Raw genomic sequence first — 27,348 nt, 5'->3', positions numbered from 1 at the left:
TCTTTAAACATTGTTTCAAATCTACCTTTATTAGCTTAAGAAGTTTAACATTTAGATTCACTATCCATGCTTATGTGTTATTTTCATCAAGTTATTATAAACATAAATCCATGAGAGCTATTGTCTCCTGGATATACACCAAACTCTTTTCATATTTTAAAATTTTTATTGGAGCATAGTTGATTTACAATGTTGTGTTAATTACTGTTGTACAGCAAAGTTAATCATATACACATATCCACACTCTTTTTATCCTTTTAAACATTTTTTTTTTTGCAGCATTTTATTTTTTCAAGAAGCTTCTCTCCAAGTTTGTTTTTTCTTCCCTCTCTTGGTTTATAGGAAATCCTCCTCTCCAGATAATTCTCAGTCTCTTCCATTTTTTCTCTAATAACCCTTTCCCTGAGTCCCCATAAGGCCCAGGCCTCGGGATGTGTCCGCTGTTGTCTTCATTTACATGCTCTCTGTTGGCAGTGTCAGTCACTGCATCATCATGGAGATCTACTGGCCACAGCAGGCCAGGGACCATGCTGGATAATGATACAAAGATCCGTGGAGGACAATCTGCCTAGTCCTTCTGAGACCACATACTCTGTAGAGCAGTTTTTCTTTTTTCTCCTAGTCCAGTTTCCAAGTACCTGAACTGCAGTCCGTGATTCTGCAGGTGATCAGTTCTTGAGTGGTATCACATGACTTTATGAAGGCATCCTACCCAGCACCTAATGACTCTAAGCTCCTCTAGCTTGATTGGTTATCTGGATGAGGAGTTTCCAATCCCGGGGTAGACAGAAAGACGTCTCTGCTCTGCATGAATATTTGACTGAGTGTGTGTGGCCAAGCCCCATTCTAAAGAGGTGAAGATGTTCCTGTCTCGTTTGTTTTCTTCCAGAATGAGTCCTAGCTGGGTTCCCTGGGTGGTGGCCTTCTTATCCACGGTTCTCAGGCTGGATGCTTCTGTGACTCAGGGCAGAGATTCTCCAGGTAAGAACACGGTGGTTTCTTTCAGGTATACACACTGACATGGGGAGAGAGGCCTTCCCCTTACAGGTGCAGCCTCCAGTCCAGACAGGAAGCAGCTCTGGCTTCAGAGAGTCTTCTTTCTCACAGAAAAGCTTTCCCTCCCGCTTTACCACATGAAATGGACCGGCGGGGAAAGGACTTCCTGTCCCAGAGCCACTGATTCAACGAAAGGGAAACAGATTGCTTGCTCAGGGTCCTTATGGTATTGATGGCCATCTGGAGAACTGTGAAAAATTGAGGCAGGCTGAAAATAGCCACTGTCTTTCAGCCAGGAGTTTGATGATTGTGACTGCTTCTATTTGTGACCGTTTCTTTATGCATATAAGGACTTGACTGCTTCATTTGACATTTTTAAGCCTCTTGTAACATGGTCAGATTATACCAAGTGATTTGACAAACAGGAGAAATTGAATGTGTGATGCCCGTCCTCAGGTTACCAGGTACATATGCTTACTGGTATTTGTCTAGCTGAGAAGTTAAGCTTTGCAAACATGAAGTGACAGTACATTCCAAAAACATATTTATCAGAAGAAAACAGGATACAACATTCTAAAAACAGAACCTCTTTGAACGTCAGTCTCGTTAAACACAAAAGAGGAACAAAACCTAGGGGTGGGGAGGGTGGCCGTGAGGAGATCATTGTTCTTGGAGAACAGAAACCTCTCTGAACTTATAATTTCTATTAAACAACAACAACACACACACACACACACACATGATCAGTAAGATCTAAACTCTGACACAGATCTGACTGAAAAATAATTTTTTTTCTAATTTAGACTGTAAGATGAAAGAGGCAATTGGAGATTAGAGACTCATCTGAGCTTGAGATCAGTCTGGCTGACCCGGGAAGGATGTTGCCCTCCTGACACTCAGCCCAGCAGTTCCTCTGCACTTAGACATGAAAGCAGATCTGCATCTGAGATCAGGAACGGTCACCCTTCACATCTCAGCCGAAGTGCCATTTCTTCAGGAAGATCGTTCCTGGTTGATTGGCACTATGAACCCATTTGAATGTCCTTTTACGTTGTTCTCAAGTGCGCAGAGTGGGGTTCTCTCTCCCAACGAGCTCACAGCGCTTGTCATCACTCGCTTCTCTCTATCCTCTTTCCCCCCCTTCCATTCCAACGTGTCTGCTGTGGCTTTCAGTATCAGGGTGGCTTTAGAAAAGATGGAGCAGTTTTCTGTGTGTATTTAAAATATTAGTAAATGTCATCATGTGATGAATTACATTCTGCTTTTTTAAAAAGTTTAATTTTTAATTTTTTAAAATTAATTTTTATTGGCGTATAGTTGCTTTTCAACGTTGTGTCAGTTTCTCCCATAGAGCATGGTGGGTCAGCTGTGCACACACATGTACCCCCTCTTTTTTGGATTTCCTCCCCATGTAGGTCCCCGCAGAGCTCTGGGTACAATTCCCTGTGCTCCACACTAGGTTCTCGTTAGTCATCTGTTTTATACATAGTATCAGTGGTGTAGATCCATCAGTCCCAAGCTCCCAGTTTCATCCCACCCACCTCCCATTCCCCACTTGTATCCATACGTTTCTTCTCTATGTCTGTGTCTTTATTTCCGTTTTGCAACGTTTTGCAAGGTCATTTATACCACTTTTTCTAGATTCCACATACATGCATCAATATTTGATATTTGTTTTTCTCTTTCGAACTTGCTTCACTGTATGACAGTCTCTAGGTCCAGCCGCATCTCTACAAATGACCCCATTTTGTTCCTTTCTGTGGCTGAGTAGTATTCCATTGTACGTGTGTACCACGTATGCTTTCTCACATTCTGCTTCTTTTCTTACCTGACCCAAATGCTTTTGAGTTCTACGTTGGTGGTGGTGTGCGTGAACTGAAGCCCTGTCCTTACTGATGGGGAAGCAGGTCAGGAAGGGAAGTGTCTGTTTCTACGTGAAACCAGTAGATGCAGAACTAAAACTCCAGTCAACTGAGACCTAGCCCACGGCCATTTACCAGTTTCTCTCTTAAAATTGTCCATATCTTCAAATTTAAGACAACTATCATTATCCTAGTCTGTTTAGACTGCTATGACAAATACCACAGATTGGGTGGCTTATAAACAACACACATTTATTTCTCAGAGTTCTGGAGGCTGAGGCGTCCAGGATCAAGTCTCCAGCCTGGTTGTGTCCTGGGAAAGACTGTCATCCTGCTTCAGAGCTGGTGGTGCCTTCTATCTGTGTCCTGACGTGGTGGAAGGGGCTGGGGTGCTCTCTGGAGCCTCTTCTCTAGGGGTGCCAATTCCATTTATCAGGAGCCCATGCTCCCAACACCACCAACTAATACCATCACCCTTGGGATTTGAGATTTCAACATATGAATTTACCATAGTAAACAATCACACTTTTTCTCACCTATGAAGATTGATTAAATAACTTTGGAAAATTAAAACTGTTTTGGAGAACCTGAACCATCTAGAAATGAGGTACAGTGTATGAAAGTTAATATAGAGCTCAAACTAATCACTACCAATACTAGCAAGGTACTTTGAAAGTAGAAAATCCAAAAGTCTACAAGCAATAAATGCTGGAGAGAGTGTAGAGAAAAGGGAACCCTCTTACACTGTTGGTGGGAATGCAAACTAGTACAGCCACTATGGAGAACAGTGTGGAGATTCCTTAAAAATCTGGAAATAGAACTGCCACATGACCCAGCAATCCCACTCCTGGGCATACACAACGAGGAAACCAGATCTGAAAGAGACACGTGCACCCCAGTGTTCATCGCAGCACTGTTTATAATAGCCAGGACATGGAAGCAACCTAGATGCCCATCAGCAGACGAATGGATAAGGAAGCTATGGTACATATACACAATGGAATATTGCTCAGCCATTAAAAAGAATTCATTTGAATCAGTTCTAATGAGGTGGATGAAACTGCAGCCCATTATACAGAGTGAAGTAAGCCAGAAAGATAAAGAACATTACAGCATACTAACACATATATATGGAATTTAGAAAGATGGTAATGATAACCCTATATGCAAAACAGTAAAAGAGACAGAGATGTACAGAATAGACTTTTGGACTCTGTGGGAGAAGGCGAGGGTGGGATGTTCTGAGAGAATAGCAGTGAAAGAAGTATACCATCAAGTGTGAAACAGATCGCCAGCCCAGGTTGGATGCATGAGACAAGTGCTCAGGGCTGGTGCACTGGGAAGACCCAGAGGGATGGGATGGGGAGGGAGGCGGGAGGGGAGATCAGGATGGGGAACACATGTAAATCCATGGCTGATTCATGTCAATGTATGGCAAAAACCACCACAATATTGTAAAGTAATTAGCCTCCAACTAATAAAAATAAATGAAAAAAAAAAAAGAAAGTAGAAAATCATAATGGAGAATGGGTGTGATTTTTATTTATTTACTTATTTACTTTAAATTTATTTTTATTGAAGTATGGTTGAATTACATGTTGTGTTAATTACCGCTCTATGGCAAAGGGACTCAGTTATACATGTATATATGTATATATATAAATATATACATTCTGTTTCATATTCTTTTCCATTATGGTTTATCACAGAATATTGAAGGATTTGGATTTTGTTTTTGATTTGGAGTTTTAAAAATAATTTTTAAAAATGTATTTCATTACTTTAAAGTGCTTGGTCTGCCTTGCTGCCTGGGCTCTTCTCTAGCTGGGACAAGCAGGGGGCTTCTCTCTGGTTGCGGTGCATGGGCTTCTCTCTCGGCGCCTGCTTCTCTTACCGCAGAGCGCGGGCTCTGGGGCGTGCAGGCTGCCGTAGTTGTGGCTCCGGGGCGCTAGAGCACAGGCTCAGTGGGTGTGGCCCATGGACTTAGTTGCTCTGCGGCAGGTGGGATCTTCCTGGATGCAGGTGTCCCCTGCCTTGGCAGGCAGATTTTTTTTTTTTTTTTTTAAACCACTGAAACACTAGGGAATCCCTGGATTTGGATTTTTTAAAATTTACTCTTCAGTGGAAGTGTTTAATTTTAAAGGCTCCAGAGAAGGTTTAAGTTAAGCTTATATTCCTTATCACCATGTTATTACAACCACTAGAACTGTACATATAGGGCCAATGATGGTGATGATGATGATAAAGGCATATTCAAACCAGGAGTTAATATTACTTTGCTCAGAGTTGATAGAGGGGGTGAGGTCTCTGAGTAATCGCGCACAGGAAAACGTACAGGAGAAAATTCTTGAGAAAACCCAGATGAGTTGGGGAGTAGAGGGGAAATTTACTCCACACTACTGTGAGTCTCCTCTGCATCTTTTTTTTTTTTACCCCACCTCCATCTTCCTTTCATTTTGCTCCAGAAGGAATATATAAAATGAACCTGCTGATGGCAAGAAAACTGAACTATTCCATTCAGGGTTGGTTGGTTTTGACTTTGATAATAAGGAGAATTAAAAGTCTGGGCTTCTGAAAGCCTGGGTTGGAGACACTTAGCACATTGTCTGGCAAAACACAAACAGTCTATAAATATTGGTCAAATAAATGTATATTTGTTGAATGAATGTTCGTGTCTCTGGACTCATTTTGAGTTGCTTCTTTGGGTGACATGTCTCCTATTTGGCTGGCCTGATAGGCTGGACCTCAGGCTTCTTTCAAAGAAGAAAGGGTGTTCTTTTTAAAAAAAATTTATTGGAGTATAGTTAATTTATAATGTTATGTTAGTTTCAGGCATACAGCAAAGTGAATAAGTTATACATATACATACATCCACTCTTTTCATTATTTTTTCCCCCATATAGGCCATTACAGAGTATTGAGTAGAGTTCTGTATGCTATACAGTAGGTCCTTCTGTTAGCTATTTTATATACAGTGGTGTGTATATGTCATTCCTGATCTCCCAATTTATTCCTCCTCTTCTTACCCCTGGTGACCATAAGTTTGTTTTCTATATCTGTACTCTATTTCTGTTTTGTAGGTAAGTTCATTTGTACCCTTTTTATTTTCTGATTCCACATTTAAACAATACCATATGATATTTGCCTTTGACTTACTTCACTTAATATGATAACCTCTAGGTCCATCCATGTTGCTGCAAATGGCATTATTTTGTTCTTTTTTTATGGCTGAGTAATCTTCCAGATGTTCAAGCTGTTTTTAGAAAAGACAGAGGAATCAGAGATCAAATTGCCAACATTCGGTGGATCATTGAAAAAGCAAGAGAGTTCCAGAAAAACATCTATTTCTACTTTATTGACTATGCCAAAGCCCTTGACTGTGCGGATCACAATAAATTGTGGAAAATTCTGAAGGAGATGGGAATACCAGACCACCTGACCTGCTTCTTGAGAAACCTGTATGAAGGTCAGGAAGCAACAGTTAGAACTGGACATGGAATAGCAGACTGGTTCCAAATAGGAAAAGGAGTACGTCAAGGCTGTATACTGTCACCCTGCTTATTTAACTTACATGAAGAGTACATCATGCAAAATGCTGGGCTGAATGAAGCACAAGCTGGAATCAAGATTGCCAAGAGAAGTATCAATAACCTCAGATATGCAGATGACACCACCCTTATGGCAGAAAGTGAAGAAGAACTAAAGAGCCTCTTGATGAAAGTGAAAGAGGAGAGTGAAAAAGTTGGCTTAAATCTCAACATTCAGAAAACTAAAATCATGGCTTTCGGTCCCATTACTTCATGGCAAATAGATGGGGAAACAGTGGAAACAGTGGCTGACTTTATTTTTTGGGGCTCCAAAATCACTGCAGATGGTGATTATGGCCATGAAATTAAAAGATGCTTACTCCTTCAAAGGAAAGTTATGACCAACCTAGATTAAAAAGCAGAGACATTACTTTGTCACAAAGGTCCGTCTAGTCAAGGCTATGGTTTTTCCAGTTGTCATGTATGGATGTGAGAGTTGGACTATAAAGAAAGCTGAGCGCTGAAGAATTGATGCTTTTGAACTGTGGTGTTGGAGAAGACTCTTGAGAGTCCCTTGGACTGCAAGGAGATCCACTTTGTCACAAAGGTCCGTCTAGTAAAGGCTATGGTTTTTCCAGTTGTCATGTATGGATGTGAGAGTTGGACTATAAAGAAAGCTGAGTGCTGAAGAATTGATGCTTTTGAACTGTGGTGTTGGAGAAGACTCTTGAGAGTCCCTTGGACTGCAAGGAGATCCAACCAGTCCATCCTAAAGGAAGCCAGTCCTGGGTGTTCATTGGAAGGACTGATATTGAAGCTGAAACTCCAATACTTCGGCCATCTGATACAAAGAGCTGACTCATTTGAAAAGACCCTGATGTTGGGAAAGATTGAAGGCAGGAGGAGAAGGGGATGACAGAGGATGAGATGGTTGGATGGCATCACCGACTCAATAGACATGGGTTTGGGTGGACTCCGGGAGTTGGTGATGGACAGGGAGGCCTGGCATGCTGCGGTTCATGGGGTCGCAAAGAGTCGGACACGACTGAGCGACTGAACTGAACTGAACTGAATATTCCATTGTATATGTGTACCACTTCTTTTTTAAAGAATGGATGTCTCTTTGCTAAGAGGAACCAGGGTGGGGCCCAGAGGAGCAGAGGCTACTTCGTCAGATTTACTGAGGTCAAAGCCCTCCTCTCCAATCCACATGGTCCATCGTAATATACCAGGTATGGGTGTTCTAAAGGGGCTGGTTCATAGTCTTTTTTTGGTTTTCCAGAAGATTTTGTGACCCAGGCAAAGGCTGACTGTTACTTCACCAATGGGACAGAGAAGGTGCGGTTTGTGGTCAGATTCATCTTTAACCTGGAGGAGTATGCACGTTTTGACAGCGACTTGGGGATGTTTGTGGCCTTGACGGAGCTGGGGAAGCCTGATGCTGAGCTGTGGAACAGTCGGCCGGATATACTGGCGAGGAGCAGAGCCTCTGTGGACATGCTGTGCAGACGCAACTACAAGCTGGGTGCACCCTTCACCGTGGGGAGGAGAGGTGAGGCAGAAGTTGGGGTCTCCTTGGTGGGAGCCTGGGCGTGGCTCTTCTTCCTTGTCCTGGGCAGTTTCCTGCTTCAGGATATCTATCCATCAGGGTCAGGTGCAGGGCAGACTTTATATGATCTGTCCCCAGTTATGACTCACTTACTGTCCTCAGGGGTCAGGTCACTGTGGTCTTGGTCCCAGATACCAGGGCTAGTGTCTTCCCGAACACAAGGAAAATTGTGGGTGTGGCTGATAAAGCCTGCATCCTCCTTGGGGACACTGACATTTCCAGTGTCTGAGTCCTGGGGGTGAGCTTTCCCCACATTTCCGGTTGCCACGTGGGTGATCTGGGAAAGAGATTCAGGGCAGAGACAGCCCCTGAAGGCACTGTGGTGTTGGCTCTGTGGACTCCCTTCACCACCTCTTGTTTTTTCTCTCCGCTCCTAGTACAGCCAGAGGTAGCAGTGTATCCGGAGAAGGCCCCAGCCCTGCGGCACCACAATCTGCTGCTTTGCTTGGTGACGGGTTTCTACCCAGGGGACATCGAGGTCACCTGGTTCCGGAATGGGCAGGAACAGAGGGAGGGGGTCATGTCCACTGGCCTCATCAGGAATGGAGACTGGACCTTTCAGACGACGGTGATGCTGGCCATGACGCCTGAGCTTGGGGAGGTCTACACCTGCCGTGTCGACCATCCCAGCTTGCCGAGCCCTGTTTCTGTGGAGTGGAGTGAGAACCAGCTTGTACTTTCTGGACCCAACTCGAGTCGATCTGACTCGGAACGGGGCGTGTGTTACCTCCGCATTCATCTCGGCCACAGCACTAGTTCCTTGCTCTGACCTGAAGGAGTCCTAGAGATTGGGGTCGTTGGGTGGGGTTGTTGGGTGGGGAGAAACCATGGCAGATAGCTATCCTTGGATCTTCCAGTAAATAAGGAGGTCTAATCACCTTGTCACTCACTTCTGGTTTTGGGAACTCGCGTCCTCTGGTACTTTGACCTTGGCATTTAGGGGGGCATTCTTCTTGGCCATCAGAATCATTAACAGAAACTCCATGAGTACAAACCTTGGACCCAAAGATGTATTCTTTCTCTGGACAGCACTTATTGCCGTCCAGCACAGGCCCTGGGATTTCAGGAGAAAATGTTAGTCGCTCAGTCAAGTTCCACTCTTTGGGACCCCAAGGACTGTAGAAGCCAGGCTCCTCCGTCCATGGGATTTCCAGGCAAGATTACTGGAGTGGGTCACCATGCCCTCCTCCAGTGGATTTTCCTGACTCAGGGATTGAACTGGGGTCTTCTGCATTGCAGGCGGATGGAGTTTCAGGAGGGAGCACCAAATATTGGGAGATTTTGGCCAACTTTGAGACCTGTTTCCCTTAGGAGCTCAGTCTGAATATTCTTGGAGAAGGATACTGGGTGGAGCTGCAGCCTTCCTGGTCGGGCTAGTCTTCTTTCTGGTGGGAATTGTCATCCACATCAGAGCCCGGAAAGGTAATAAGTTTTGAGGAGCACCCTGCCACCTATCCCCCAGCTTCCCCCACTTTCCACTTTTCCTGACGTCTAAGATGTGTGACAGAGAAAGGCTGACCATACTTCTCAGGGATCACTGGGATAGTCATTTATGAAGCCAGAAACATTCTCCAGGGGGTAATTAGAGATGGAGTTCTGATATTGTGGGTCATCTCCCACCACTCAGTATAATCACTTTTGATCCTAATTGATGCATTCTATTTCTTCCTTCTTTTTTTTTTTTTATTCCAGGACGTGTGGTGACTCCGTTGCTTGGCAATGAGGTAATGTCTCCTTCCTTATCTTTGGGTCCCAGATCAGTCACCCAGCCTTTGGCAGAGGGAGGGATAAGATATAAGTGTCTCTGGCTGGGTGCGCTGTCGGCTGAGTCCTTGCCCAGGAGGGTGGGGACCTCACGAGACTTTATCGCTGTCCCTGCAGGTCCCAAGAGCAGTGCTTCCACCACAGCCGCACTAGGTTCTAATTGATGCTTCTCCCCCGAGGGCCTGAAGAGCGATAAGGTGGCCCTGGACCAAGTGAGGGATGCTGTGAGGTCAATGTTTGGGGTGACTCATTCTGTGAGACCTTGGAGGAGTCCTTAACTAACTCTGGAGGGCTGCCTTCTGAGATCACGCATCTCTCACCCTCCTGCCCTTCGTCCTCCTCCTTGTCTACACGAGTCCTTATTTCCAAGGACAGTGCCCAGAAATTCCCCCAAGACCTAGCTCCTTCCAGCCCTAGATGGTCCAGCCCTAACCATCCGAGTCGTGGTCTTCAACTTTCTCTCCTCCAAACGCAGCCCCGCAATCTTCAGAACTCAAGTGTTCAGATAGTCACTGCTCCCTTTTCATTGTTTTTTGTTTGTTTTTGGCCGCACTGTGAGGCCTGCGGGATCTCAAGCGCTGTGACCAGGGATCAAACCTGTGCCCCCTGCAGTGGGAGTGAAGAATCATAACCCTGGACCACCAGAGAAGTCCCATTTTCATTGATTTTTAAAGTCTTTTTTTTCCTTTAAAATAAAACTGAGATACCAACAACCACATAAAATGTGTAATTTAATACATGACTTAAGACAAAACTCTTGTAATCAACACCCAGTTCAAGAACTAGACCTTTTCCAGCTGCTGCAGAAGTCTCTCTGCTGTGGGCCCATCAAAGCTTCCCCTCCTTCCTCTCAAAAGGAATTACATGTTTGCCAACTATTGTACACAGGATGGAGGAACAAAAAGGTCTTACTCTTTAGCACAGGGAACTATATTCAGTATCCTGGGATAAACGATGATGGAAAAGAATACGAAAAAGTGTGTGTGACACACACATACAGGTTAATCACTTGGCTGTGTGGTAGAAATTAACACAACGTTGTACATCAACTATAACTCAATAAAATTTGCAAAAGTAATCATGGGACTTCCCTGCTGGTCCAGTCTCTAAGACTCGTGTGCTCCCAGAGCAGGGGCCTGGATTCAAGCCCTGGTCAGGGAACTGGATCCCACATGCCGCAACTAAGAGTTTGCACGCCACAGCTGAACAAGATCCTGTGAACCACAGCTAAGACCTATTGCAGTCAAATGAATAAATATTTTAAAAGAGCAAATTAAATCTTTTTTTTAAAAATAAAAAGTAATCATATCTGGACCATTATATCAACTATTTTAAAAAATTTCTTTGTGGTATATTTACTCAAGTGTAAATTATTGGACACTCTAGCTTAGGAGTCTTTTAAAAAATTTAAATGTCTTTATTTTTAACTGGATAATTGCTTTATAATATTGTGTTGGTTTCTGCCATATGTCAGCATGAATCAGCCATGAGTATAGGTATGTCCCCTCCCTCATGAACCTCCCTCCCACCCCCCACTCCATCCCACCTCCCTAGGTCATCACAGAGCCCTGATTTGAGCTCCCGGGTCAAACAGCAAATTCCCCCGGCTCTCTGATTTTCCACATGGTGATGCACATATTTCAGTGGTCTCAGCTCATCCCACCCTCTCCTTCCCCTGCTGTGTCTGTGTCTGCATTGCTGCCCTGCAAATAGGCTTCATCAGTACATGAGAACCGATGGTTCTGGATTCCATAGATGTACGTTAATATATGATATTTGTCTTTCTCTTTCTGACTTACTTCACTTTGTATAATAAGCTCTAGGTTCATCCACCTTATTAGAACTGAGTCAAATGTGTTCCTTTTTATTTAGTTGTCATTTATGTTTATTCACATTTACAGTTTTGTCCTCCATCCCTTTTTGTTCCTTATGATTAGTACAGTGACATTCCTGAGCTATTGGCCTGCACAGTTCTCTGCAGTCTGGATTTGCTGACTGAATCATCCGGTGCCGATTGCCATGTTCCTCTGTCCTCTGCAGGTCTCGCAAATAGACAGCTGCTTGAAGCGGTTGGATTAGACTTAGATGTCATTCCTCTGAAATGTCCATAGGTGGCGCTGTGATCTCACCATGAGACACACACACTGCTTGTCTCGGTAATGTTAGGAACCATTGCCTGGGTCAGTTAAATCCCTGGGAAATGTAGAAATGAGCAAGCTCCTGGAGTTGGTGATGGACAGGGAGGCCTGGCGTGCTCCAGTCCATGGGGTCGCAAAGAGTCAGACACAACTGAGCGACTGAACTGACTGAACTGATTGTAGATAGGGAATGCACTAATTCTATCATCCCTTCTTCTTTTACATGCACTGTTGCTTCTGTAAAGAGATCCTTCCCTTCACTGAGGAGTGTTTTGCCACATGGTACTGGTGGAAAGAAAAGATCAAAGTTGAATTATTTCCCTTGATTTACTAGTGTCCAAGTTAAAGTATTTTTTGTAGTCTCATAAACTCAAGGATTTTAATGGTGACCTGTTAGGATTGGGCTCCAGAGTGTGCTTGGGAGGGGAAGGTGAGGTGAGAGAGGCAGTCACGGGTCTTATGTGGCTGGGCTTTTGGGGACAGAACAATCTCAACTGTAGCATCCTTGGCAAGCCAGGGATGAGCTGAAAGAAGCCTAGGTTTCACGTCCAGGTGAGGGAAATGGTCACAATGCTAGATTAGCCATCAGATAAAATTTCTCTTGAGAAAAGTTCAGAAATGTAATCCTCTTAAACGCGAGTTGTCCTTGCTTAGGCAACCATGGGTCGCTGCTCTGAAATGTGATGTGGTACTTCTACAGCCAGATGGCGATCGCGGCGGACTTTAAGTTGGTTTTCTCCAAGTTCAAGAAATTCAAAAAGGTAAAATGGTGGTCTGAGGAGGCCTTACAAATAGCTGTGAATAGAAGAGAAGAGAAAGGCGAAGGAGAAAAGGAAAGATATACCCATCTGAATGCAGAGTTCCAAAGAAGAGCAAGGAGAGAAAGCAAGAAGAAAGCCTTCCTCAGTGATCAATGCAAAGAAATAGAGGAGAATGGGAAAGACTAGAGGTGAATGCAGAGTTCCAAAGAAGAGCAAGGAGAGAAAGCAAGAAGAAAGCCTTCCTCAGTGATCAATGCAAAGAAATAGAGGAGAATGGGAAAGACTAGAGGTCTTTTCAAGGAAATTAGAGATACCAAGGGAACATTTTATGCAAAGATGGGCAATAAAGGACAGAAATGAAAAAAAAAAAAAAAAAGAAAAGAAAAAAAAAAAGGACAGAAATGGTATGAACCTAACAGAAGCAAAAGATATTAAGAGGAGGTGGCAAAAATATACAGAAGAACTATACAAAAAAGATCTTCATGACCCAGATAATCATGATGGTGTGATCACTAACCTAGAGCCAGATATTCTGCAACAAGAAATCAAGTGGGCCTTAGGAAGCATCACTATGAACAAAGCTAGTGGAGGCGATGGAATTCCAGTTGCGCTATTTCAAATCCAAAAGATGATGGTGTGAAAGTGCTGCACTCAATATGCCAACAAATTTGGAAAACTCAGCAGTGACCACAGGACTGGAAAAGGTCAGTTTTCATTCCAATCCCAAGGAAAGGCAGTGCCAAGGAATGCTCAAACTACCACACAATTGCACTCACCTCACACGTTAGTAAAGTAATGCTCAAAATTCTCCAAGACAGGCTTCAACAGTACATGAACCGTGAACTTCCAGATGTTCAAGCTGGATTGAGAAAAGGCAGAGGAACCAGAGATCAAATTGCCAACATCCACTGGATCATCGAAAAAGCAACAGAGTTCCAGAAAAACATCTACTTCTGCTTTATTGACTATGCCAAAGGCTTTGTCTGTGTGGATCACAATAAACTGTGGAAAATTCTGAAAGAGATGGGAATACCAGACCACCTGACCTGCTTCTTGAGAAACCTGTATGCAGGTCAGGAAGCAACAGTTAGAACTGGACATGGAACAGCAGACTAGTTCCAGATAGGAAAAGGAGTACATCAAGGCTGTATATTGTCACCCTGCTTATTTAACTTATATGCAGAGTACATCATGAGAAACGCTGGGCTGAATGAAGCACAAACTGGAATCAAGATTACCAAGAGAAATATCAACAACCTCAGATATGCAGATGGCAGAAAATAGCAGAAGAACTAAAAAGCCTCTTGATGAAAGTGAAAGAGGAGAGTGAAAAAGTTGGCTTAAAGCTCAACATTCAGAAAACTAAGATCATGGCATCCGGTCCCATCACTTCATGGCAGATAGATGGGGAAACAGTGGAAACAGTGGCTGACTTTATTTTTTGGGGCTCCAAAATCACTGCAGATGGTGACTGCAGCCAAGAAATTAAAAGACACTTGCTCCTTGGAAGAAAAGTTATGGCCAACCTAGACAGTATATTAAAAAGCAGAGCCATTACTTTGTCAACAAAGGTCCATCTAGTCAAGGCTGTGGTTTTTCCAGTAGTCATGTATGGATGTGAGAGTTGGACTATAAAGAAAGCTGAGCACTGAAGAATTGATGCTTTTGAACTGTGGTGTTGGAGAAGACTCTTGAGAGTCCTTTGGACTGCAAGGAGATCCAACCAGTCCATCCTAAAGGAAATCAGTCTTACATATTCATTGGAAGGACTGATGCTGAAGCTGAAGCTCCAATACTTTGGCCACCTGATATGAAGAACTGACTCATTGGAAAAGACCCTGATGCTGGGAAAGATTAAAGGCAGGAGGAGAAGGGGATGACAGAGGATGAGATGTTTGGATGGCATCACCAACTCGATGGACATGAGTTTGAGCAAGCTCTGGCAGTTGGTGATGGACAGGGAGGCCTGGCATGCTGCAGTCCATGGGGTCACAAAGAGTCAGACACAACTGAGTGACTGAACTGAACTGAACTCTCCAAGTTCTTGGAGGGAATCCCCATGGAAATCTGACATTTTCTAAGGGGATTTCCACACTAGCCTCCACATCTCCTTTTTCCTCAGTCTGCAAGGCTCTGAACGAAGCAATGGGGGACATGGAAACTCAGGGGAGGGAGCAGAGGTGATGAGGCGCTTTCCAGTCCAGCCAGAGAAGCCCTGTGCTTCTGTCCCCTCACTGCCTGTATCCGTCCTTCCCTCCTTAGGCCTCTGTTCTTAGTTATTGCTGTCACCGACCTTACAGAGGAAGTCTGCAGCTCTATCGATACAGATCTTGATGAAAGACACATTGAATTTAATATTCTATAAAAGGATCATGTAGATACAAACCCAAATCTGATTTATTATAACTTGAGTCAACAAAAGCAAGTCCATTTGGCAAACTGACTGTTCTGTGGCCTCAGGGCACTGACCAGCTCCCCAGTCACCACGAGATGTCACCTCATCACAGGCTCTAAGGCCTAGAAGAGACAGTAGAGATGACCTAGTTCAATCCACGCATTTTTCAGAGTATAATGCACGCAGTCCTGCTAGAACTGAGCTTCAGGAGACTAGGAATTCTTTCTTCTTCCCCACCACTGATGGATTCCCAGTGCCTAGAACAGAGCAACTCAATAAATGTTGATTCAGTGAAAGTAGGAAGTCAAAAAATTCAGGCACACAGACGAGATTAGAAAAAGAAACACATTTCTCTTTTTGATAGTCATATAAAAAATAGAAACCATATCTATTCTAGTAGAAGTAACACATGCAGTTCTCTAGTACATAGCCTGTCCATTGCTATTCATAACAACTGGCCTCTAGGGCATATATCAATTTTTACAAATTTGGAAACATCACACATATACTAATTCAGTTTCTTCATTAGTTTCTGCAAAGTGAAAAAGAGAATACCCCATTTTACTTTCACTTTACAATTTGAAAGAGAGAATGTATGACAGAAGAGTTCTTTAGATGTCACTAGAAAATTAATGCAACTGGTTGCCCAAAGATGGTGAGAAATGTGCAAAAAATATTGATTCAAAAAATTAATCAAAAATTGAGTAATTAGTTGCTAATGAAGGAGATCATGACTTAATGACTAAATCACCAATAAAGGAGATAGTGCATTGGAGAATATTTAAGATTGCTGAGGTTGGCATAAATAAAATCACAGAACAATTTCATCATAATTCTTGGTTTCCAGATTAGATACAAAATAAGAAATTGGGTTCTCTGATAGGAGAAGATTCTGATGTTGACACTGAAGTCTATCCATAGAGCAAAGATTCTGAGATGCTGGCAAAAGAAGTTAGTGTTTGTCCTCAACAAACTTCCGAAACCGAGAGAACTGGCCTTTCACAGATGTGCTCACCAGAGAAATCTCTGTTGACTGTTCTCCAGTCCTCCAGTCCAGATCCACTGCTTTTCCTTCTCAGTCTTTATTTCCAGGTCTACATCTGTCTATGAAAGTGTGTTAGTCGCTCAGTCGTGTCCGACTCTTTGCAACCCCATGGACTGTGGCCCACCAGGCTCCTCTGTCCATGGAACTCGCCAGACAAGAGCACTGGAGTGGGTAGCCAATCCCTCCTCCAGGGGATCTTCCTGACCTGGGTCTCCCGAATGGTAGGCAGATTCTTTATCTGAATCATCAGGAAAGCCCCTCTGTCTATACTTGTTGCCCAACAGGATCATTACAAGGACTTCACCCAGAATAAAAATATTTTCTTGCTCCAAAGAGGACATAAGGATGGCCAAAAAGCACATGACAAGATGCTCAGCATCATTAATTATTAGAGAATTGCAAATCAAGACTACAATGAAGTATCGCCTCACACTGATCAGTGTGGCCATCATCAAAAAGTGTATGAACAAAGGCTGGGGATGTCCCTGGTGGTGCAGTAAGCGAGACTCTGCCTCCAGTGTAGAGGGGACCATACAGGTCCCCAAGGACACGCAGCGTTCGGGTGTCTCTGCCTCCTCAGTGGGCTGTGCGGTGAGTGGTGCTGGGTCTGTGGGTGGGGTTTAGGCGAGAACTTACATAATGCTATCAACCAATACTACTTCAAAAAAAATCTCCACTAGAGATTATGTAATTTGTTGAAGGCCACAGAGTATTTTTTGTAAAACGATTTCTTTTACTCTACAGCAAGTCAAATAACTCTACATTATAATTTCCAGTGGTGGCACAATGCTTCTTGTATGAAATTATGTCATAATTCACTTGCAAGTCCTTATTAGATAGTTTGTCTCCTTTTTGGTTTTTAAAAATGTAATTTAATTTATATTTAGATCACCACAGAGCATCGAGTAGAATTTCCCTGAGCTATGTGGTTACAGAGTTCATCAGTTCCTTCTGACACAAGTACATTTTCCTCAAAATCTATTGTTTTACATCATATCTCATGGTGTCTCATAAGTCAAGGAAGGTAGTGAACAGCTTTTGGACAATTATCTTCTTTCCCAAGGAATATCATTTCATTTCTTTCTACCTCCGTACAGTCAAACCCTGAATATGAGAACCAGAAAAACTGAAAAATATCCCAAGGAGAAATACGCCAATTCACTTTCCTTTTCTGGTTCCTGAACTCTCCAAACACGTTATCAGCGATCCAGTTCAGTAGGTTTTGGTGATGACCTAGTGATGGGTGCCTATCAACGGTCCATGGGTACTTTTTGAATGGAGAACTTTCTTTGAAGGTGTTTACCCAGAGACAAATGAGATCCCAAGTCATCGGATTGATTGGCCTTTCCCCTAGGTACTGTCCAATCCTAAAGTTCACAGGTTTCCTCATTTTCCTGCTCTGCACAGTGAAGCGTCGGGTCCATTGGTGGCAGCTGCTGTGACTGCCAGAGCTTCTCTTCCACCGTTCCTGTTTCAAGGCTGCAAAGATGAGGGTGACCGTCCCCAGGAACCCCGGGACTGTGGCTGGAGTGGCGATGGCTGTGTTCCTGGCGCTGAGGATCCCTGGGGCTCACTGCAGAGATGCTCCGAGTAAGTGCCCGACGGCTGCTTTTCAGAGCTCTCCAATCTGGGAATTAACCTCCGACGTCTCTTTGGTTTAGGGTTGGATGCAGCACACTCTGGCCAAATCACAGGGAGAATTTAGAAGGGCTTCTATCATGGTCCAGGTTTTTCCTCTTCAGAAAAGAGAATGTTGCTAGATTCCTTTTTTTCCACCTCTGCATTTGGAGGGAAGGCTAGTGTCTCTCGGGGAAAAGACTTTGGGATCGCAGAGTTCCGGCAGAAAAAGAGAAAGTCCATTTCCACACCAGAGGCCAGGCAAAATGGGAAGCATTAAGACTGCTTAGAGAGTCAATGGCAAGGATTTATTGTCCTAGGCACTCTTTGGGGCGAGGGGGTGTTTATGTCCGCTTGGACTGAAGGTTGGAGAAATTCAAGACAGCTTTAGTCTCCACAGCTTCACTCTCTGAGGAGGATGAGCTCCTAGAGCGTGAGCTGCAGATCCGCAGGCCCTTTGTCAGGTCTGAGAGGAGAAATGGGATGGGTCCAGGCAACAATTGCCACTAATTCTGAGTTTATGCACAACCCTGAATCCATATCGCTGCGGAATAGGGCTGTGAGACTACTGAAAAAAGAAGAGAATTGATATTTACTGTGCATGCACAAATTTCCAAATCCTGTAGTAATACCTTATACACATCTTTCCAAAACACAAGCTCATGCACACAGATGACTCTAGGGTAGGTGTTATTAGCCGCCGTTTATTTTTAAACATCGGTTATTTTGGAATACAACATTATTTGTATAACACAGGCATTATGCAAAACGTATATGGAAAGTTTAATAAAAGTGATACAGAAATATCCAAAAAACCAATAACCAGATCTGAAATGACTGTGCCCAGCACCCCAAAAGACCCCCATGTCCGTCTTCCTAATCACACCCACTTCTAATTTCCAGAAGTCAGCTCTATTATGACTCTTATAATCTTAATATTACTGCTTTTCTTCACGGTTTGGACATATATGAACATATCCTTAAACAACATAGAGTAGTCATTTCCCTCTTTAAATGTTCTGCACATTTATTTTGTTACCAAACTGTTTTTTATTGAAGAATAGTTGGCTTACAGCATTGTGCCGATTTCCTCTGTACAGCAAAGTGACTCATTTGCTGAGTCACATTTATACACATTCTTTTTTTGTTCTTTTCCATTATGGTTTATCACAGGATATTGAATAGAGTTCCGTGTGCTCTACAGTAGGACCCTGTTTATCCATTCTAAATGTAGTAGTTTACATCCCCAAACTCCCAGTCCATTCCTCTCCTTCCCCGTAAGCTGCTAGAAACCACAAACCTGTTCTCCATGTCCGTGATTCTGTTTCTGTTTTGGAGATAGGTTTGTTTGTGCCATATTTTAGATTTCACATTTAAGGGATATCATATGATATTTGTCTTTCTCTTTCGGACTCACTTCACTTAGTATGATAAGCTCTAGTCGCATCTGTTCTATGAATGTATTGTCTCACTTCTGCTCAAAATAATGTTTGAAATCTGTCATAGATCTTTCATGTAACGATCATCAATCCATTTTCATCGTTGTGTAGAAGATTCCATGTTATGAGTGTGCCACAATGTACTTACCCATTCTTTTTTTTCTTTTATTTGAACTTCAAAGTTAGCACACATTCATTGTAACAATTTCAAACCTTATTAATATTCAGTTCAGTTCAGTTCAGTCGCTCAGTCGTGTCCGACTCTTTGTGACCCCATGAATCGCAGCATGCCAGGCCTCCCTGTCCATCACCAACTCCCGGAGTTTACTCAGACTCATGTCCATTGAGTCGGTGATGCCATCCAGCCATCTCATCCTCTGTCATCCCCTTCTTCTCCTGCCCCCAATCCCTCCCTTTTCCAATGAGTCAACTGTTCGCATGAGGTGGCCAAAGTATTGGAGTTTCAGCTTCAGCATCAGTCCTTCCAATGAACACCCAGGACTGATCGCCTTTAGGATGGACTGGTTGGATCTCCTTGCAGTCCAAGGGACTCTCAAGAGTCTTCTCCAACACCACAGTTCAAAAGCATCAATTTTTTGGCGTTCAGCTTTCTTCACAGTCCAACTCTCACATCCATACATGACCACTGGAAAAACCATAGCCTTGACTAGACAGATCTTTGTTGGCAAAGTAATGTCTCTGCTTTTTAATATGTTATCTAGGTTGGTCATAACTTTCCTTCCAAGGAGTAAGCGTCTTTTAATTTCATGGCCGCAGTCACCATCTGCAGTGATTTTGGAGCCCCCCAAAATAAAGTCTGACACTGTTTCCACTGTCTCCCCACCTATTTCCCATGAGGTGATGGGACCAGATGCCATGATCTTAGTTTTCTGAATGTTGAGCTTTAAGCCAACTTTTCACTCTCCTCTTTCACTTTCATCAAGAGGCTTTTTAGTTCTTCTTCACTTTCTGCCATGAGGGTGGTGTCATCTACATATCTGAGGTTATTGATATTTCTCCCGGCAATCTTGATTCCAGCTTATGCTTCTTCCAGTCCAGCGTTTCTCATGATGCACTCTGCATATAAGTTAAATAAGCAGGGTGACAATATACAGCCTCGATGTACTCCTTTTCCTATCTGGAACCAGTCTGTTGTTCCATGTCCAGTTCTAACTGTTGCTTCCTGACCTGCATATAGGTTTCTCAAGAGGCAGGTCAGGTGGTCTGGTAATCCCATCTCTTTCAGAATTTTCCAGAGTTTATTGTGATCCACACAGTGAAAGCCTTTGGCATAGTCAATAAAGCAGAAATAGATGCTTTTCTGGAACTCTCTTGCTTTTTCGATGATCCAGTGGATGTTGGCAATTTGATCTCTGGTTCCTCTGCCTTTTCTAAAACCAGCTTGAATATCTGGAAGTTCACGGTTCATGTATTGCTGAAGCCTGGCTTGGAGAATTTTGAGCATTACTTTACTAGCGTGTGAGATGAGTGCAATTGTGCAGTAGTTTGAGCATTCTTTGTGATTGCCTTTCTTAGAGATTGGAATGAAAACGGACCTTTTCCAGTCCTGTGGCCACTGCTGAGTTTTCCAAATTTGCTGACATATTGAGTGCAGCACTTTCATAGTATCATCTTTCAGAATTTGAAATAGCTCAACTGCAATTCCATCACCTCCGCTAGCTTTGTTCGTAGTGATGCTTTCTAAGGCCCACTTGACTTCACATTCCAGGATGTCTGGCTCTAGGTGAGTGATCACACCATCGTGATTATCTGGGTCATGAAGATCTTTTTTGTACAGTTCTTCTGTGTATTCTTGCCACCTCTTCTTAATATCTTCTGCTTCTGTTAGGTCCATACCATCTCTGTCCTAAATGAAGTCAAAAGTAGAAGTAACTTCTTTCCCCTTCGTCTCCCCTTACCCCACCCCCAATTCCACTTCCTGGGGAGAATCCCTTTATCAGTTAGGTGATAACCGTCCAGATTTTTCTCAGTGCAATGGCAAATATATATGTTAACTGACAAGTTTATCTCTGCTTGCTGTCTCATAGGACACGCAAGCTTAACAAGGACAAATGGACTGTGGACTTTCTCCACTAAACTTCTTTCTTTCCCAGATTTTCTCCTTTGTAAATACCACCACCATCCCACCCAGACGTTCTGGCCCTGAGGCTGGGAGACATTCTTGAGTCTTTCTTCACTGTAGGATCCCAAGCCCAATCTGCTAGCTCTACCTCCAAAATGTGGCCCTGTCCAGACACTTGTTACACCCTCCACTGCCAACAACCTGGTCTAAGCCTTCATGTACTGGCCCATTTTGATGTGCACTTTTGGATTGCTTCCACTTTTCCCCCTATGTATCCTGAAGCACATGAGCCTGCTTTTTCTTCGACAATATATTTAGAATGGAATTGGAGGTTCAAAATGGAATATGTATCTTTACAACAGAATATCCAAGAATTATTCAAATTGATTGCTTCTTATAAGAAGAACCCAGTTCTTGGCACCTTTGATATTTTAGATGTTATGTTTTCTTATCTGGTGGATATAGAGTGGTATTTCACTGTATTTTTCTTTTGAAGTATAGTTGATTTACAATGTTGTCTTAATTTCTGCTGTATAGCAAAATGATTTAGTTATGCACTTACATACATTCTTTTAAAAAATTACTCTGTTCCACTGTGGTTTATCACAGGATATTGAATGCAGTTCCCTGAGCAGTACAGTAGGAACTTACTGTCTGTCCATTCTTATCTAAGAGTTTGCATCTGCTCATCCCAAACTCCCACTCCATTCATCCCCTCCCACAAGCCTGTTCTCTGTGTCTATATTTCACTGTATTTTAAACTTGAATTTCTTTGATTTTAATGAGGATGGGCAACTCTGCCTATGTTTATTGTCTACTTGTGTTTAGTCTTTTTTGTAGTACCTATTTTGACATTTCTCCCCTTTTTTTTCTGTTATAGTATCTGTCTTATTTATTTTTAGAAATAAAAAAATACTCCAAACCAAGCACATGGTCACCACCTGCTTTGCCAATATTTGTTGGTACTTCCTGGCTTGTCTTTTTATTCTCTTATGATATCTTGATGAGCGTAAGCTGTTATCCTAATGAAGTTGATCAATCATTTCTCCTTTATGGCTTGTCATTTTCATGATTTGCTTAAGAAATCCTTTATACTTCCAGAGTCATGAAGATGTTCTCAGATTTCATCTCTAATGTAATAGTAGGATTGCATTTCATACTCAGAGCTTTAATTCATCCAGGTTTAGTTTGTACAGGGTGTGAAGAATGGTCTAGCTTCATCTAAATTTTTCCCGGGGATACAACTCTAAGGGTTGAGAGCAGATTTTATTTAATCCTTTGGTATTTTCCTTCTGTCGTCCATGCCTCCCTAAGACAAGTGGTTGGTTGGTTGGGATGCAAGGCTGAACTAAATCTCACCTGATGGGCTCTCCCACAGAGAATTTCGTGTACCAGTTTAAAGGCATGTGCTACTTCACCAATGGGACGGAGCGTGTGAGGCTTGTGGCCAGACAGATCTATAACAAGGAAGAAATCCTGCACTTTGACAGTGACCTGGGCAAGTTTGTGGCTGTTACAGAGCTGGGCCGGGTGTGTGCTGAGACCTGGAACACCCAGAAGGACCTCCTGGCAGAGTTTCGGGCCTATGTGGAGACGCTGTGTAGACACAACTACAAGGAGACGGCCAGCTTCACCGTCCAGCGGAGAGGTGGGTTTAGGATGGGCCGAGATGCCTTCACACAGAGCCTCGTGGGGAAGGACGCAGGAAAGTGATCTTTTGTGGTTTCCCAGCATCTTAGGGGGACCAGGAGGGGTGTCAATCTCTAAGCGGAAAAAATGTTGGAAGATCTGGCAGGGCAGAGCTGGGAGGGTGTGAAGATCACTGGGGGCTTCCTTGGTGGCGCTAGTGGTAAAGAACCTGCCGATGCAGGAGATGTGAGATGCATTGAGAACAGTGACTGGCAACTCCAGTCCTTCGAATGTCCCGAGCCCTGGCCGTATCTGCTGGGGCTTCTGAGTCCCTGTCATCTCCTAGACTCCACACCTTCCTACAACATCTGACTCTTCTGTACTTCCTTCATCCTTACCCTTGCAGAAGCAATTCTTCCTCCTTGAAATGCTCTCTTCCCTTTCTTTTTCTGTTGAAATCTCTCATCCTTTTAGTCCCAACCTCAAGAGCAGTGCTTCTGTCAGCTTCACTGGGGCAGCTTGGTGGAGCTGGCTTTGGTCCTCCAACTATGTGCCCAGCACACTTGGCATATATGTACACATGCACATATATGGGTGTGTATATATAGTTTAAAAGTTACCCCGTCTATTAGTAGATGCAAGCTATTATATATCGGATGGATAAACAACAAAGTCCTTCTGTAGAGCACAGGGAAGTATATTCAATATCCTGTGATAAACCATAATGGAAAAGAATATGAAAAAGAATATATATGTATATACATATATAATTGGGTCACTTAGCTGCACAGCAGAAATGAACACACTGTAAATCAACTATGTGGTGGTTTAGTTGCTAAATTGTATCTGACTCTTGTGACCCCATGGACTGTAGCCTGCCAGGCTCCTCTGTCCATGGAAATCTCCAGGCAAAAATACTGGAGTTGGAGTATTGGCAAAAATACTGGAAGTGGTTGCCACTTCCTTCTCCAAAAAATCAACTGTACTTCAATAAAAAAATCAACTATACATCAGTAAAATCAACCATACTTCAGCAAAAAATTATCCAGTCTGTGTTACAAAGAGCTTTCACATAAATGATCTTGTTCAAGAAACCAGTGATTGCTAAATAAAGGTCTTCTTCTACTACAAAGTAGGCTAACATATAAACTAAATAAACCCAGAGCTGGAATTCTAATAGATGACAAATGTTTGTTATCTTTGTGTGTGTGTGTGTGTGTGCATGCAAGCATGTTAAGAGAGCATTATTTATAACCAAGCCTGAAAACAACCCAACTTTTCATCAAGAAACAAATTGAGGCATAACTATATAATAGACTACTACTCAGCAATAAAAAGAAATAAACAGGGACTTGCCTAGTGGTCCAGTGGTCCAGTTATCCACGCCTTCCAATGCAGGGGTAGTGGGGTTCTTGGCCAGAGAACTAAGATTCCACATGCTGTGTAGCAAGTAAGCCCATGTGCCACAACAAAATATCCGTGCTGTAATGAAGACTCTCCTGCCACAGCTAAGACTCAATGCAGCCAAATACACAAATAAAATGTTAAAAAGAGAAACAAGCAAATGGACAAATGAACTGAGTTATAACCATACAACAGAATACTATACAGCAATGAAAGGAACAGGAAACCATTACATGAATGCATCTCAGAGAGATTATGTTGAGATACAGAAGCCAGAAACAAAATAGCACATATGGTAACATTCCATTTACATGAAAATTACAAACGTGTAAGATTAATCTATGGTGTTATAAATTAGAATAGTAATTGCCTCTGGTTAGAGGTGGCGGTAATACCTGTTATCTGGTCTACTTTAGTTTCTGAGGACAGACTGCAGCCCCTGGTAAGAATTTCTTTGCTGCCTCATTCTCTAATTTTGTCTCTTTTCCTCCTAGTGGAGCCTACAGTGACTGTCTCTCCAGCCAGTACAGAAGCCCCGAACCACCATAATCTGCTGGTCTGTTCAGTGACAAATTTCTATCCTCGCCAAGTTAAAGTCAAATGGTTCCGGAATCAACAGGAGGAGACAGCGGGAGTTGGGTTCACACCTCTTACTCAGAATGGGGATTGGACCTACCAGATTCACGTGATGCTAGAGACAATACCTCAGCTTGGAGACGTCTACGTGTGCCGCGTGGACCACCCCAGCCTCCAGAGCCCCGTCACAGTAGAATAGCGTAAGGGCCGCTTCATTGACCCTATGGACTCGACAGGAAAGGAAAAGTTCAGGGAGTGTGCTGCGTCTGGTGGGGTGGGGTCTGTCTTCATCCCTCATGTCCTACGTAACTCCCTGACACAGATTCTGGGCTGGAGGTGACCGAGGACTAGATCCCAGCATCTCAAGTTGAAAGGCATCTGTTGAGTCCTTATCTCATTTCCCCCCCAAGATGTGATGGTGGTCCCTTCATACGACCGACCCCTCTCCCCTCTCCTCCAGGCTGCAGTTCAGCCTGAGTAATGTGCCTTCTGAAGTGCTCAGGCTCTGGGCTTTGACGTAGAGGCTGGTATCTGAAGGTGACCCGTGGAGGACGGACAAACAGATGGACATGCCTCCTTGGGGCCACCATCCTGCCCCCTTCATCCATCAGAGCCCCCCGGGATCTTTGCCTGCCCTCCCCTCTTCTGTCTGGTTTCTGAGCCCCTCTGTCTCTCATACATGCGACCAGACTCCAGGCTTCCAGACAAGGATGCTGTGGGCCGTGGGGACGCTGATGTGAGGGCTTTGACTTCCAGGGGCACAGTCTGAATCTGCCCAGAGCAAGATGCGGAGCGGAATTGGAGGTTTTGTGCTGGGGCTGATCTTCCTTGGTGTGGGCCTTTTTGTCCACTTTTGGGATAAGAGAGGTAAGGCACGTTGGGAGAAAAAGGGGAAGGCAGGTGCTGGGCTGAAAAGCCTCTGTTGATCCTTCTCTAGCGACTGTCTCAGTGACGTTGGGGTGATCTTCTTTTGTGGCAGTTGAATCTTTATTGTATGTGGGTGGGAGAAGAGAAAAGAACGTTCTGGAACTGCCCCTTCCTTTCCTTTCGGAGGCTGAGATAAAGAGAGATGCCATTTTCTCACTTCACAGGTGAATGAGTTTTTGTTTCCCTTCCTTTTTATTCTTCTGATGCCAGCCGATCCTGAGGCTCCATCCACAGGTAAGACCCCTCTCCTTCTGGTCTGGAATAATGACACTCACAAGACAGACAGAGCTGTGGAGTGGGCTGGTCTGGACTCTCTCACCTGCCTCTGTTAATTCCATTCTTGGTTCACACCACATTCACTCATGTGAGTTGGGGTCAGGGAAAAGTCTGGAACCTTCTATGCAGTGTCTGCAGGAAACCTCAGAGGTGGTTTCTCTAGAAGAGGACCCAGCCTTTGCTATCAGCCATTCAGGAGTGTCTGAATGATGCCCCAGACTCCACCGTGACAGGAAGTACTCCTGAACTTGCCGATAGGAGAAAGGACAGGACCCCCAGTTCTCACCCATCCGATTAGTCCATGACCTATGCTCAGAAGCTGGCCTCGCGGCCCTTCAAGCTGAAGATGTGTGTTCACTTTCGTGGAGTATGGTCCTTCCTTAGTTCCAGGAGACATAGTGAAGAGCAGGTGTTAGACGAGAATAATCTCAGTGTCCCCAAGGGACCCAGAGCGGGTAGGGCTGAATCTGCTTCAGGGGTGGGTGTGACTTATGAGTCCTGCGTCTCTCCTCCAGGGTTCCTGCACTGACCCCAGCGTTCTTCTTCCTGGGATCTGTCGTGACTCTTTCCTGATCTTCTCCTGCTATTCCTCTCTGTGGTTCCTGCCTCCCTTCTCTCAAGACCTGTGAATAAGCCAGCTCTGCCTGCATCATCCATCAGGACTGACTCCCGGTGACCCAGAAGCAGCTGTCACATCCTCTTTTTGTTTCGATTTTTTCCTGAATTTCTGCCCATGACTCAGCTTTCCTCGTTGGCTCTCTGAGCCGCTTGCTGAGTCTGTTTGAACCATAATGCCCTCAACAGGCATTTCTGATCTCGTTCTCTTTTGAAGACTGCCCGTGAATTCAGTGTCAAACTCTTTTATGTTTCCATTAAATAGTTTTCAAAATTAAATAGATTTGTGAATCCCTTGTGTTCCTAATTCTTATTGAGTGTGATGGTGGTGGTCCTGGGGAAACACTAACAAAGAAAAGGTCAGATTCTCAAGTTCAGTTATGTCCCAAAGAAGGTCAGATCCAGGCAAGGCCACTAGAAGGTCTTGGGTCCCCGTCCTTGGTCTAATTCAGGTATCATGTAACAACATGAAGTGAGGTGTGAAGTAAATTCAATTGTCCATTGTCTGTGGGTCCTGGAAGCTGGGACTGTGTGCAGCAGACTTTTCTGGCTTCTACTACAGTCTGATGAGTTTTTATATATTTGTGCAAGTGAAATGATTTGGTCCCTTCATGGACCCAATGCCTGATGTGATGAATGAAGTGGATAGCACAAATATCTTCTGTCAAATGCCCTGTCTCACTGG

The 27,348-nt window shown here is 43.7% G+C and overlaps 2 protein-coding genes across 3 annotated transcripts; both read left to right on the top strand.

Annotated features, from left to right (window-relative positions):
* Positions 1-811: 811 nt before the first annotated feature.
* On the top strand, positions 812-10,474 carry LOC122696914 (HLA class II histocompatibility antigen, DO beta chain). Of its 2 annotated transcripts, none has more exons than XM_043907088.1 (6): positions 812-981; positions 7,668-7,937; positions 8,372-8,653; positions 9,306-9,416; positions 9,687-9,718; positions 9,876-10,474. In XM_043907088.1, the coding sequence occupies exons 1-6, from the start codon at positions 861-863 to the stop codon at positions 9,909-9,911; spliced, it is 852 nt and encodes a 283-aa protein (XP_043763023.1). In that variant the 5' UTR covers positions 812-860; the 3' UTR covers positions 9,912-10,474. The 2 variants fall into 2 exon arrangements, with proteins under 2 accessions (XP_043763023.1, XP_043763024.1); XM_043907089.1 differs by having other exon boundaries at positions 821-981; positions 7,671-7,937.
* Positions 10,475-11,706: 1,232 nt separating this feature from the next.
* Positions 11,707-26,942, top strand: LOC122696913 (boLa class II histocompatibility antigen, DQB*0101 beta chain-like). Its single transcript, XM_043907087.1, has 7 exons — positions 11,707-11,914; positions 16,382-17,687; positions 22,615-22,884; positions 24,764-25,045; positions 25,602-25,712; positions 25,937-26,006; positions 26,564-26,942. The coding sequence occupies exons 2-4, from the start codon at positions 17,585-17,587 to the stop codon at positions 25,042-25,044; spliced, it is 654 nt and encodes a 217-aa protein (XP_043763022.1). The 5' UTR covers positions 11,707-11,914; positions 16,382-17,584; the 3' UTR covers position 25,045; positions 25,602-25,712; positions 25,937-26,006; positions 26,564-26,942.
* The last annotated feature ends 406 nt before the right edge of the window (positions 26,943-27,348 follow it).

Source organism: Cervus elaphus, chromosome 7, assembly GCF_910594005.1.
Source record: "Cervus elaphus chromosome 7, mCerEla1.1, whole genome shotgun sequence".
NCBI classification, from domain to species: domain Eukaryota; kingdom Metazoa; phylum Chordata; class Mammalia; order Artiodactyla; family Cervidae; genus Cervus; species Cervus elaphus.
The sequence above is the reverse complement of the archived record's forward strand: the minus strand, read 5'-3'. Positions and strand labels throughout refer to the sequence as shown.